General features: G+C 40.4%; 1 protein-coding gene across 14 annotated transcripts in view; it reads right to left on the bottom strand.

The window, feature by feature from the left end:
• dcaf6 (DDB1 and CUL4 associated factor 6) overlaps positions 1-14,647 on the bottom strand; it is a 111,887-nt gene that overhangs the window by 21,533 nt on the left and 75,707 nt on the right. For 5 of the 14 annotated variants that reach the window (XM_033033035.1, XM_033033024.1, XM_033033028.1 and 2 more), the window contains 4 exons: positions 14,412-14,529; positions 13,726-13,853; positions 11,321-11,696; positions 1,331-1,369 (listed from right to left, as the gene is read on the bottom strand). In XM_033033035.1, the coding sequence (XP_032888926.1) occupies positions 1,331-1,369; positions 11,321-11,696; positions 13,726-13,853; positions 14,412-14,529 (661 nt within the window). The remainder of the gene's footprint in view (positions 1-1,330; positions 1,370-11,320; positions 11,697-13,725; positions 13,854-14,411; positions 14,530-14,647) is intronic. The other 9 variants (XM_033033025.1, XM_033033029.1, XM_033033033.1 and 6 more) reach the window with 3 other exon arrangements.

Below are 14,647 nucleotides of genomic sequence, written 5' to 3'. Positions count from 1 at the left end.
TATGAGATGAGAAAGAAAAGACCCTTAATCACACTTACGTTTCATTCTATTGAACCAAGATCAATTTTACTCTCGAGCAAAGTCAAAAATTTGATCAGAAAATGGTGCATTAAAAACTATAATTAAAGAATAAGATCAAATGTTTCAAACGATGTCAAAGGCAGCCATAGAATCAGCAAAGAAGGTAGAAGCTGTTTGAAAAAATCATTTTTCCAAAAACCATGGCTTGCAACAATACTGTGATCAGACAGCACTATATAGCAGGTCTACAGTATTTGGATAAACTAGAGGATGTTAAATGCACAGGTGGGTGCTGATCGAATGCAAAGGAAGGTAAATGGAGACAGGAAAACTCTCATAGAAATTTAAGATGGGTAGGTTAGATTAAATTCCTCAATCTGGAGTGATTGTGATTAGCCTCCCTGTATAAATATACTGTCATAAACGTGTACTTTTACAGTTTCTTCTTCATGAGCGAAACCAAACATAAATTGTGCAATTATTCTGGAGAAACATCTCCCTTACATTTCATGTGTGACCTTAACTTTCTTTAGCTCACCACTGTTACTTCCCCCTCTACTATTCTGATCTTATTTTAGATCAAGTTATAAGGTCTAATTAATAAATATCCCAAACAGATTGAAAGTTCAATAATATTGATAATCTTAAATCTAAATCCAAATCCTGTCAATGCAAAATTGATATTAAAAGTCTACTTTCTTTTTCAATTGCTATGCACAGCGTGGAAACGTGTCCAATTAGCCTCATGAGAATTCTGCTAACAAAATTCCACAGATTCAGAATTATCTATACACGGGGCAAAGAAAATGTCCTGTTGAATATACTGGCCCGGATGATCCGGATGATTGAAAATCCGTTCCAGCGGTATGGCGATGCAGGTGGAAACTCTATGGAGCAGAAAATACCATTGGCAATGATAGCAAATGCTAGCTGCATTTGTATTTCATACCTTGTCTACAGATTTACCAGAGACACCAATCTTTACAAGATAAATCCAACTGTCAGCATTGCAGACAAAGAGACATTATATGGACAAAAATGAATGCTCAATTTCCAACATTGCCAATAGCAATTTCTTTCCCTGAATCTCCAGAACCTGCTTCGAATTGCTTGATATATTATATGCATCAGAAAATACTAGTTCAAACAGGCTATATTAGTTTGCATCATTTTTCCTCACCTTAATTAAAACACAGGCAGGAAAAAGAAGGAGCACTGTCTCTTCAAGAGTAATCATGGGTTACATGAGAAAAATATGGTTTTAACTGATAAACTCCTATCTTCAGTATTGTTAAGTAGATAGAATTACCTCATTCTATCACCCACTGCCATTCCTCTGAAAGTAAATCTATCAAGGAGAAAAAAAATAAGGCCTCAGGTTATACACAAGCAGCCTTGGGTATCATAAATCTGATGCCACATTTGCAGAACCCAGGTCAACATCATTAGAATGAAACATTTCAAATACGCTCCTTAAATGACATTTCAATAGTTGCGGCAATTCCAATGTTCTAACTTACATTTTCATTCTCAACAAACATTACTATATAGTAAAATTATTTTGAAAGATTCATGTCCAAAGCTGCAATGCCAGCCCCAATTCTTTGTTTCTTAAAAAGTAATTGATGTATTTAAAAAGCTTAAATAATATCTGACCAGCTCAAACAGTATAACATGCTACTTCTTGTAACAATATAATAAATAAAGTCTAGGAATTGAGACTTGTGAACTAATCAAGATTTTAACTTGAATTATGAATTTTCTATACAGTATGACAAAATAAATGTTTGTACTTGCTTTTGTTCATCAACCCCTAAACAGTTGGATTATTTGCTTAATAGGCATAAAGAAACTGACTTCATATTATTGTCTGCCTTAATATTAAATGAAATATGAATGCAATTTTAGCTGAACTATTAATTGGTTTGTCTCATCGATGACACATAACCAAAATACACTTAATGTATTGTATCTTGAAATGAAGTATTTTTGTATATAACAATTCATTACAGCTAGATTTATATTCATTACTTATTTCTGACTTTATATATGTATACAGGTTTTTTTATTATCAAAATACAGACAATTTAGACCATTTGAAAACTTGAACCTTGCATATTTGAAGAAATCAAAAGCACAGTCAATGCAGTGGTCATGAATTTCCATTATCTATGCTTTTTCAAATTAATGTTCAGTGCAAGGACAATAGGAAACAAAATAAGGCTACAACAACTGAAATAAAAGTCACTATTTGAAACAAATAGTTTATGCACAATGAAGTTATTCATGCGTTAACATCCATTTTTCAAGTTCAAACACATTTCTGAGATGTCAATGTGCAACGTGTCCATTTTCATGCATGTGATAATGTTCAACATCATAATTATTGCAAGTTAAAAGAAAGTGATCCAACATTACTCTTTTACTCTGAAAAGATGCAAAACTGTGCAATAACTTAAAGAATTTAGCAGCTTTAAATTTTGATACAAATTGGTTGCCCTTTTTCTCTAGTGATTTAGCATTTAGTATTGCTGCAAGGAAAATAGTAAATGCAAAACACGCACAACATATCTGACAACTTGTACATAGAACCCTTCATGTAAATAATGGTGACAAGGCTAGCATTCAGTGTCCTCCTTAGAGTCATAGATTTATTCAAGCCTTTCGACCCAACCCGTTCTTATTGACCAAGATGCTTAGCCAAGCCTGTTCCGCTTGCATGCGCCTGGCCCATATCCCCCTAAAACATTCCTATTCATATACCCACCTCAATGTCATTTCAATGTCATATTTGTACCAGCCTCTTTTATTTCTTCTGTCATCTCATTCTATGCACATACCACCACCTAGGTGAAAAAGCTACCTCTCAGGCCACTTTTAATTGTTCCCCCTCTCACCTTAAACCTTTGCCCACGTTTACAAATCCCATACCCTGGAGAATAAACTGTGGTTGTTCACCTTATCTATGCCCCTCATATTTTATAAACCTCTATAACGTCACCCCTCAGCTGCCGATGCTCCAGGGAAAGAAGACCCATCCTATGCAGCCTCTCCCTACAGCTCAAATCCTCCTACAAAGCCTTATCCCATGGAAATGGGTCATTCGGCCCACCATCTGCATTAATCCCATTTTCCAGCACTTGGTCCACAGCCTTCTATTCCTTGGTGATAAGTGCTTGTTTAAACCCTTAAACACCGTCAGCATCTCTACTTCCACCACTCTCTCCAACAGTGCACTCCAGATCCTTCGGGTGAAATGTTCTCCACAGATCCTATCTAAATCTCGTACCTCTTACCCTAAATCCAGTCCTCGAGTTTTATTCACCTTATAAAGGGTAAGCTTTACCTAATTCTACCCTGATTTATGTACCTCAATCATGTCCCCTCTCAACCTTCTGCACTCCAGTGAAATCAACTCTCTCCAACCTTTCCTCTTATCAAAGGCCTGTTAAACTTCCTCTGCATCCTCAACAGTACAATCACATCATTCCCACAACGTGGCTCATCACAATCACAATCATTCCTAAACAGCACATAATACTTCAGCTGAGGTCTGACCAATATTTTATAATGCTGGAACATTACTTGCCTGATCTCAGATTCAATGCCGCAGCTAATGGAGGTCAATATCCCATTTGCCTTCTTAACCGGCAGGTTAGTTCAAAATGGGCAGATTGAAGAACACAAAAGAACTAGCCTATCAATTTAGCCAATAGTCCATTACTAATAAGTTTTTATAAAGATTCATCTGGTCATACAGTGCCATCCATAATGTTTGGGACAAAGACCCATCATTTATTTATTTGCCTCTGTACTCCACAATTTGAGATTTGTAATAGAAAAAATCACATGTGGTTAAAGTGCGCATTGTCAGATTTTAATAAAGGCCATTTTTATACATTTTGGTTTCACCATGTAGAAATTACAACAGTATTTATACATAGTCCCCCCATTTCAGGGCACCATAATGTTTGGGACACATGGCTTCGCAGGCATTTGTAATTGCTCAGGTGTGTTTAATTGCCTCCTTAATGCAGGTATAAGAGAGCTCTCAGCACCTAGTCTTTCCTCCAGTCTTTACATCACCTTTCGAAACTTTTATTGCTGTTTATCAACATGAGGATCAAAGTTGCGCCAATGAATGTCAAATAAGCCATTATGAGGCTGAGAAACGAAAATAAAACTGTTAGAGACATCAGCCAAACCTTAGGCTTACCAAAATCAACTGTTTGGAACATCATTAAGAAGAAAGAGAGCACTGGTGAGCTTACTAATTGCAAAGGGACTGGCAGGCTAAGGACATCTGTCCGACAGATCAAAAACAATCTTCATGTGGATTGGTCAATGACCACTGTCCACAGAATACTTCATGAACAGAAATACACAGGCTACACTGCAAGATGCAAACCACTGGTTAGCCGCAAAAATAGGATGTCCAGGCTACAGTTTGCCAAGAAGTACTTAGAAGAGCAACTACAGTTCTGGAAAAAGATCTTGTGGACAGATGAGACGAAGATTAACTTATCAGAGTGATGGCAAGAACAAAGTATGGAGGAGAGAAGGAACTGCCCAAGATCCAAAACATAGCACCTCATTTATGAAACACGGTGGTGGGGGTGTTATGGCCTGGCATTATTGGCTGCTGAAGGTGTTGGCTCACTTATCTTCATTAATGATACAACTGCTGATGGTAGTAGCATAATTAATTCTGAAGTGTACAGACACATCCTATCTGCTCAAGTTCAAACAAATGCCTCAAAACTCATTGACCGGCAGTTCATTCTACAGCAAGACAATGATCCCAAACATACTGCTAAAGCAACAAAGGAGATTTTCAAAGCTAAAAAATGGTAAATTCTTGAATGGCCAAGTCAATCACCTGATCTGAACCCAATTGAGCATGCCTTTTATATGCTGAAGAGAAAACTGAATGGTACTAGCCCCCAAAACAAGCATAAGCTAAAGATGGCTGCAATACAGGCCTGGCAGAGCATCACCAGAGAAGACACCCAGTAACTGGTGATGTCCATGAATCGCAGACTTCAAGCAGTCATTGCATGCAGAGGATATGCAACAAAATACTAAACATGACTACTTTCATTTACATGACATTGCTGTGTCCCAAACATTATGGTGCTCTGAAATGGGGGGAACTATGTATAAACACTGCTGTATTATCTATATGGTGAAACCAAAATATATAAAAATGCCCTTTATTAAAATCTGACAATGTGCACTTTAACTACATGTGATTTTTTCTGTATCTTTTGAAAAATCCTTCCATTGAAAGGAATAGGCAAAAAAAGAATTTTTCATTCCCAAAAATACAACCTATTAATAGACATTTGAATCGTTTCGGGCCGAAACCTTTCTTCAGTCTGAAGAAGGGTTTTGGCCCGAAACGTTGCTTCGCTCCATAGATGCTGCCGCACCCGCTGAGTTTCTCCAGCAATTTTGTCTAGCTTCGATTCTCCAGCATCTGCAGTTTCTTTGTGAACAATATACATTTGAAACCTTTTTAGTTCCTTGTAGAATTATGATTGAAAACTGTTCATGACCCGAATACCAGACAATCTCACACCTAGAGTGAAAGGAATTTGATTGTTGGTCATCTAGTGAAGAAATGCTGACCTGAAATTATACATTCTGTTTGCAGCATTAGTAACTAATCAGAAGGGCACAGATTTGAGGAAGGGTAACTCTAACATGTATAAGTCCACCACCGATTTTCTAGTCTGGATTATCTGTTTTGCCAAACCAGAGGTCAGGGCATCCAAGAGGAGACTAATGGTACCGGAATGGTCCATCTTGGTGCCTTGATATCGGCCTGCAAAGTTGGCCTCAGATGTCGGCTGTGGGAATGGATCTGCCGGCTTCTGCTGGCTAGAATTCCAGAGCCCCAGCTGGAGGCGGTAAATTCGACCCACTGATTTGCCGTGGAAGTCCCAATGAGGTCAAGATCAGCCACCTTACCCGGCCTAGGCATCATATTTTTGGTGGGACTTCGAGGGGATTTGATGTTTGCTCTAATGAATTTGATTTGACTGGATTAAAGGAGGTGCTAGACCATCAGTTGCCTGAAACTTGGTGGTGGACCTGTACTCATTCTCACACAATGATTGATTATAATTTGCACACTATAAAGTAAGAGACCAATCTCCAGTTTAACTCCTATTAGACTCCAATCTTGAAAATATCCAGCATTGGGATGTGCGTCTGGGAAGAACAACACTAGGAAAACCAACTATTGACTTAGCAGTCGATATCAAGTCAAAAAACAGAGATGATGTATGGATGGATACAAGATTATTTTTCTAGCTCTGAATTTCACATTATTTTCTATGTTTCATAGGCTCAAGGCAATTGAATCCAATTTAAAATATTTTTTATGTCCCCAACAGCAATGTTCGCTGTCTTGGCCACAGTGGCGCAGCTGATAGAGCAGCTGCCTCACAACGCCGGAGATCCTGGTTCAATCCCGACTTCGGGTGCTGACTGCGTGGAGTTTGCATGTGACGGTGTGAGATTGCCTCCAGGTGCTCCAGTTTCCTCTCACATCCCAAAGATGTGCAGGTTTGTAGCTTAATTGGCCTCTGTAAATTGCCCCGAGTGTGTAAGGGGTGGATGAGAAAGTGGGATAACATAGAACTGGTCTGTTCTATGGCTTAGTCCTTAAAGCATCAAAGTAAATACAAGATCAAGCACATTTTGTCTATCTGAATATCACACAGATCTTTAGGGTATAATTTTAGTCATTCTTAAGCCTGGATTCCTTTACAAGGTGTGCAAAACGGTTATTCTTCATTGGAATATTCCAAAAACTTGGGTTACGAGTAGAAGAGAGTTTACCATTTAAAGCAGATGACAACAATCACCATTTTACACATCACATGGGGAATGTGATTGTCACTTTGAATTGATTTTCCTGCAAGGAGTTCCATGGCTAAAAATTCACACCCAGGAACAAAATAACTTCAAGGTCAGATTTATGAAAAGAAATGAAGAGAAAAATCCACTCTATACTGAAAACATGTCAACGTGACCGTGACTGGTCACACTTGAGGAAGAGTATCTACCTAGTTATAAATGAGATTACAGAAAGCACGCACATTTTGAGAGCACAATCAGAAAGTGCTGATAAAAATCAGCATTGAGCAAATTAATCCCCTGTCCAACAAACACTTTAGCGCAGCTTTTGAAACCGGCTTGATCTCACATCTGCTCTTACATTATATCTGTGAACCAAGGCACAGGACTGGATCAATTGCCACTGAACACTGTTCATGTGTTAGGTTCTTTTTTTCTCTGCTACAAACTACAAGCAGGGGCTTGTAGAATAGTAATTAAGATCCTTACACGACCATTATAGAAACATAGAAAATAGGTGCAGGAGTAGGCCATTCGGCCCTTCGAGCCTGCACCACCTTTCAATATGATCATGGTTGATCTGTGCCTGGCTTCTCTCCATACCCCCTGATCCCTTTAGCCACAAGGGCCACATCTACTCCCCCTTAAATATAGCCAATGAACTGGCCTCAACTACATTCTGTGGCAGAGAATTCCAGAGATTCACCACTCTCTGTGTAAAAAATGTTTTTCTCATCTCAGTCCTAAAAGATATCCCCTTTGTGACCCCTTGTTCTGGACTTCCCCAACATCGGGAACAATCTTCCTGCATCTAGCCTGTCCAACCCCTTAAGAATTTTGTAAGTTTCTATAAGATCCCCCCTCAATCTTCTAAATTTTAGCGAGTACAAGCCGAGTCTATCCAGTCTTTCTTCATATGAAAGTCCTGACATCCCAGAAATCAGTCTGGTAAACCTTCTCTGTACTCCCTCTTTGGCAAGAATGACCTTCCTCAGATTAGGAGACCTAAACTGTACGCAATACTCCAGGTGTGGTCTCACCAAGACCCTGTACAACTGCAGTAGAACCTCCCTGCTCCTATACTCAAATCCTTTTGCTATGAATGCTAACATGCCATTCTCTTTCTTCACTGCCTGCTGCACCTGCATGTCTACTTTCAATGACTGGTGTACCATGACACCCAGGTCTCGTTGCATCTCCCCTTTTCCTAATTGGCCACCATTTAGGTAATAGTCTGAATTATGTATTAAGTCAAAACATCAACCTGTGCAGAAAGACATACTAGGGGTATCATAATATACATAAAATCTCATTAGATTCTCCTTATTCTTATCTGTTAAAGCTATCTCATATCCCCTTATTTGACTTCCAGATTTCCTTCTGAAATATGCTCTTCAAACAGGTGCCACAGTGGTGCACCCTCAGAGCTGCTGCTGCACAGCACCAGAGACCTGGTTTGATCCTGACCTCGGGTGTTGTCTGGGCAGAGTTTGCATGTTCTCCCTGTGACCGCATGGGTTTTCCCTGGGTGCTTCAGTTCCCTCCCACAACACAAAGACATGGAGGTTTGTAGTTTAATTGGCCTCTGTAAATTGCCCCTAGCGTGTAGGGAGTGAATGAAAAAGTGGGAAGACAGAACTAGTGTGAAAGGGTGGTCAATGATCAGAGTTGATTCGGTGGGCCGAAGGGCCTGTTTCCACACTGCATCATTAAATATAAACAACCCCCTGTACAATTGATCCCCACAGCTGTCGATAACTGACCGTAGCTGAAATCCCCAATGGTATGAACATTGAATTCTCCAATTTTAGGTAACTAACCAACAAACATCCTCCCTCTTTTTTTCTCCCCCATTCTTTCCTGTATCCTTTCCACGTCTGCTCCATCTAAGCCTTTCATTATCCAGGTAGGTTTCAATGAAATTTTCCTCTCATCCTTCTAAACTCCAGCAAGTACAGGCCCAGAAACATTAAAAACTAATACGTTAACCCAATCATTTCTGGGATCATTCTTGTAAACCTCTTTTGGATCCTCTGCAAAGCCAGTCCATCCCCTCTTCAGATATCAGGCCCAAAACTGCTCATAATCTTCTAAAGACAGACACAAAATGCTGGAGTAACTCAGCAGATCAGGCATCATCTCTGGAAAAAAGGACTAGGTGACGTTTCAGGTCAAGACCCTTCATCAGACTGAGAATCAGAGGGGGCACGAGAAGTATGGGAAGGTACAGATCAAAGCTGAGCCTGCCTACGCATAATATTCTCACATAATATTCCAAATGTGGTCTCACCAACGCTTGATAAAGCCTCACAATTACATCCTTGCTTTTATATTCCAGTCCCCTCAAAATAAATGCTAACATTGCATTTGTCTTCCTTACCGCTTACTCAATCTACAAATTAATCTTTTGGGAATCCTGCACCAGCATTCCCAAAGATCTTTTACACCTCATTTGCAACACAACGGAAGAAAAAATTACAAGCAACTAAAATGGTAGTTCTGGCAATCTGATTTGCTTAAACACAAGTTTGAACCATAATCCTGGAACCTAAATAACATTCAAATTTTATGCAGAGATCCTGGTCGGGTTATGTACAGCTTGTACATATAAACAAGCGTTTGGGAAGCCAGTGGAACTTATTTGCCAGCTGTAGGGGCTGCCATGTGGGAGCATTTGATAAGGTCCCACATAGGAGATTAGTGGGCAAAATTAGAGCACATGGTATTGGGGGTAGGGTGCTGACATGGATAGAAAATTTGTTGGCAGATAAGAAACAAAGAATGTGGATTATAGGGATTAACATGTCCCTTTCAGAATGGCAGGCAGTGACTAGTGGGGTACCGCAATACTCGGTGCTGGGACTCCAGCTATTTACAATATACATTAAAGATTTAGATGAAGGGATTAAAAGTAACATTAGCAAATTTGCAGATGACATAAAGCTGGGTGGTAGTGTGAACTGTGAAGAGGATGCTATGAGAAAGCAGGGTGACTTGGACAGGTTGGGTCAGTGGGCAGATGCATGGCCGATGCAGTTTAATTTGGATAAATGTGAGGTTATCCACTTTGGTGGCAAAAACAGGAAGGCAGATTATTATCTAAATGGAGTCAAGTTGGGAAAAGGGGAAGTACAACAGGATCTGGGGGTCCTTGTTCATCAGTCATTGAAAGTAAGCATACAGGTATAGCAGGCAGTGAAGAAAGCAAATGGCATGTTGGCCTTCACAACAAGAGGAGTTGAGTATAGGAACAAAGAGGTCCTTCTGCAGTTGTACCCTAGTGAGACCACACCTGGAGTATTGCGTGCAGTTTGTCTCCCAATTTGACGAAGGACATTCTTGCTATTGAGGGAGTGCAGTGTAGGTTCACCAGGTTAATTCCCGGGATGGCAGGACTGTCATATGTTGATAGAATGGAGTGGCTGGGCTCATATACTCTGGAATTTAGAAGGATGAGAGGGTATCTTATTGAAACAAGATTATTAAAGGTTTGGACATGCTAGAAGCAGGAAACATGTTCCCGATGTTGGGGGAGTCCAGAACAAGGGGCCACAGTTTAAGAATAAGGGGTAAGCCATTTAGAACGGAGATGAGGAAAAACTTTTTCACACAGAGAGTTGTGAGTCTGTGGAATTCTCTATCTCAGAGGGCAGTGGAGGCTGGTTCTCTGGATGCTTTCAAGAGAGACCTTAAATATAGCAGAGTCAAGGGATATGGGGAGAAGGCAGGAACGGGGTATTGATTGTGGATGATCAGCCATGATCACATTGAATGGCAATGCTGGCTCGAGGGGCAGAATGGCCTACTCCTGCACCTATTGACTATTGTGGCAGGTGGATATATCTGAATAGATAAGTTAAACACCCTGGTTTAACTGTGCCTTGACCTTGGTTGCTCAACGTTTTTGTTTCAATATATTGCCATAGACAACCGCAGACCCATCCTGCGAACTGTTTGGGTTATGAACTATTCTCAGGAACAGAAGTAGAAACAAGAAACTGGAGATGCTGGTTAATATACAAAAGGACACAAAATGCTGGAGTAATTCAACAGGTCAGGCAGCATCTCCAGAGAACATGGATAGGTGACATCTCAGATTGGGACCCTTCTTCAAACCAGCAGCATCTCTGAAGGACATGAACAGGAGACCAGTCTGAAGAAGGGACCTGACCTGAAACGTCACCTACTCATGTTCTCCAGAGATACTGCCTGACCCGCTGAGTTTCTCCAGCACTTGGTGACCTTTCAGTAACAGAACCCTGCCTTAACCTGAGGAAACCTTGAATTTCTTCTCAAGTAGGATCTGCATTTGATTTAAAAATTGATCAAAATTACCATTTAAAATCAAATCACAAACAATTCAGCAGAAAAACCGACCTCCGGCTTCGTGGTTAAGTGGCTTAAATTTATAATCGGGTAGCTCTGATCTTACCTGTGTCCTGGTCCTGCCCTAAACCGGGAAGATGGTATTAAGACAGGGTCATCATCACTGTCATCTGTTTCACGGCTGGCCGTCGTTCTAGTCGGCTCATCCTGGTTATTCAACCTTGTTGGATCCGACTGCCGCGTGGATTCAGTCATTTTGGTGCAGCTCTCATTAGTTTCTAGACTCTGGCAAGCAGCAGCTTCTTCCTGTTGTTGGCTTCCCTCATCTAAGACTGCTGGGACGGACTGGCAGCTATAATCTAACACACTGTCCGTGGTTTCTTCCGATACACTCCCTTCGTTATGAGCATCATCCACTCCCACATGCCTCACCTTGCATATTCTTTTACCTGATTGCTCAGCTGACTCGACTGTTGAAACATCTACAAGATAACAAAGAGGCAGCAATGAGTTAAAAATACAATTTTGATTCAAATTCAGATTAAAAAGATCCACATTTATTGTATGACCTTAACCCCCAAGTTAGTGGAACTTTAAGGACCCAAGAAGCATTTGTTGGTCAAAAAATATGTAGCTATCACCCAAAATCACACAAGAACTAGCAGCAATGTAGAAAATTTGCACATTTGTCTATTACACACCAGAAAACATTAAACATAGCAATAGATATAAATGATTTACATGAAAGTGTAGGTAAACTGATTAGTACATTTGTAGACACAAAATGCTGGAGTAACTCAGCGGGTCTGGCAGCATCCCTGGAGAAAAGGAATAGGTGACGTTTCGAGTCGGAACCCTTCTTCAGCCCAAAATGTCACCTATTCCTTTTCTCGAGAGATGCTGCCTGACCCGATGTGTTACTCCAGCATTTTGTGTCTATCTTCGGTGTAAACTAGCATCTGCAGTTCGTTCCTAGACACAGTATTATTGTAGATTATACAATTGGTTGAAGCATTCGTGGAAGTGAGGAAAATTTCTGAAGGATATAGATCATATGGAAATATGGGCAAAGAAATGAGAGGTTGAGCTTAATCCAGACAAATGGAAGATGCTGCGCTTACAAAGGAAGAGGAAATGATACAGTAAAGGGCCTGTCCCACATGCGATTGTTTTTGGCATCCATTTGGCACCTGTCATAGTCGCAAGCAGGTCGCCAAAAATGTTCAACATGTTGAAAATCCAGCGGCGACCAGAAAAAGGTACGACTCTTTGTGAGACTACTCACGACCATACAGGCATCACCCCGCGACATGACGCCCAAAGAGCCGTACCTTTTTCTGGTCACCGCTGGATTTTCAACATGTTGAAAATTTTTGGCAACCTGCTGTGACTATAATGGGTGCCTGCAGTCGCCGAAAAAAATTGTGTAAGTGGGACAGGCCCTTAAATGACAGGACACAGGAGAATTGAGAATTTTTGCTGATGACTGCATAATGTTACATTTCATTTGCCTGCCCCATAATGGCATGCAATATAACCTGAACATTCAGACCTGACTGATATATGGCAATCAACATTAGTGCAGGAAATCAACTGGCAGGTAAATGAGATACTAACCACCAACCTTTGATATAAATGGCATTACCACTGTCAGGTTTACCAACTCTTAATATCCAAGGATCACTATTCACCAGAGCCTTAACAAGACCAACTACATAAATATTGTGATTGGTGGGTGAATCTTAGGCTGGGTACCTCAAGATCATGACTCCACCAGTTTTAAGATGTCCAACAAATGAATTGGAAAAGGGAATTAAAAAATATATATTTTAAGACTTGCGGTTTAGAGATACATTGCGAAAACAGGCCCTTCGGCCCACCAAGTCCACACTGACTCACAAAATCCTACACACTAGGGACAATTTACACATACACCAAACCAATTAACCTACAAACCTGTACGTCTTTGGAGTGTGGGAGGAAACCGAAGATTTCAGAGACAACCCACGGGGAGAACGTACAAACTCCATACAGACAGCACCTGTAGTCTGGATCGAACCCGGGTTTCCGGCACTGCAAGCGCTGTAAGGCAGCAATTCTACCTCTGTGCCACCATGCCACCCTTGAGCTGTACAAAATCATGAGAGGAATTGATCGGGTAGATGCACAGGGTCTCTTGCCCAGAGCAAGGGAATCGAGAACCAGAGAACATAAGTTTAAGGTGAGGGGGGGAAAGATTTAATAGAAACCTGAGGGGTAATTTTTTCATACAAAGGTTGGTGGGCATATGGAACGAACTGTCGGAAGAGGTAGTTGAGGCAGGTACTATCGCAAAGTTTAAGAAATATTTAGACTGGTACGTGAAGAAAACAGGTTTGGAGAAATATGGGCCAAACGCAGGCAGGTGGGACTAGTGTAGATGGGACATGTTGGTCAGTTTGGGCACGTTGGGCCAAAGGGCCTGTTTCCACTGTTCCCAAGTCATTTTTCCATCTATTTAATGTAGAATACCTGCAGTCTTACTTGTGGCCAGTGTTTCTTCCGAATGCCCTTTGGGGATTTGTGTTTGCCGAGATTCTTCCCGATTACTTTGCTTGCTTTTAATTCCTGTTCCTCTAGAGGTTGAAGCTGAATTGTTCCTTGCATTTAAATAAAACAAACTGTTAAATCAAGTTAACATTCTAATCTTCAGGCTGTTGTAAGGAGAACTAACATATAGAGGAAAAGTTATTTTCCAGTTTTGCATTTTGAGACATGTAAAGACTTAAGGGCCTTGTCCCACTTGGGCGTCATTAGCAGAGAGAACAAACACACTCCACTCAGGCAGCACCCGAGGCCAGGATCGAACCTGGGTCTCTGGCGCGGTGCGACAGCAGCTCTACCCGCTAATCTATTCTTTATTAATTGCATTTCTAAATCCTTCAAAACAACTGCATGGTGAATAGTCAATCTTCTGTGTTTCTCCCAAACATTTTTGGCTGAAGAACTCCATTTCATTTATAACAATCATAAACAGCTCTTTAAATTATCATTAAAGTAACCCAAAAATGCAATGGTTCAACAATCATTTTAAATGGACCATTTCAAATGTAAATTAGCTGTGAAAGCAAAAGGGATTTATTTTACTTTCCAAACACAAACAATGTTCACATTTTAACTAGTGTCAATGTGCATTTTACCATTCAGATTATACTTACCATTCATCGGTGAAGTCTAGTTTAATCGTGCTGGCAGTGGTTCCCTCTGTACTATAATGCAGACTTAGAACTGGTTCAGCACCTGGTGTTCTAATCCTGGAACTATCTGCACTGTCACCTGCAAACATTAAATACCCACATAAGGATGGAAGGCTAATTAGAAATAAGTTTACTTTTCTCTGTGCAATCAACAAAATCTTACAGTTCTAATTGTTATAATTAACAATTTTATAATT

This window comes from Amblyraja radiata, chromosome 14 (assembly GCF_010909765.2).
Source record: "Amblyraja radiata isolate CabotCenter1 chromosome 14, sAmbRad1.1.pri, whole genome shotgun sequence".
Classification (NCBI taxonomy): domain Eukaryota; kingdom Metazoa; phylum Chordata; class Chondrichthyes; order Rajiformes; family Rajidae; genus Amblyraja; species Amblyraja radiata.
This window is presented reverse-complemented; position numbering and strand designations above follow the sequence as displayed.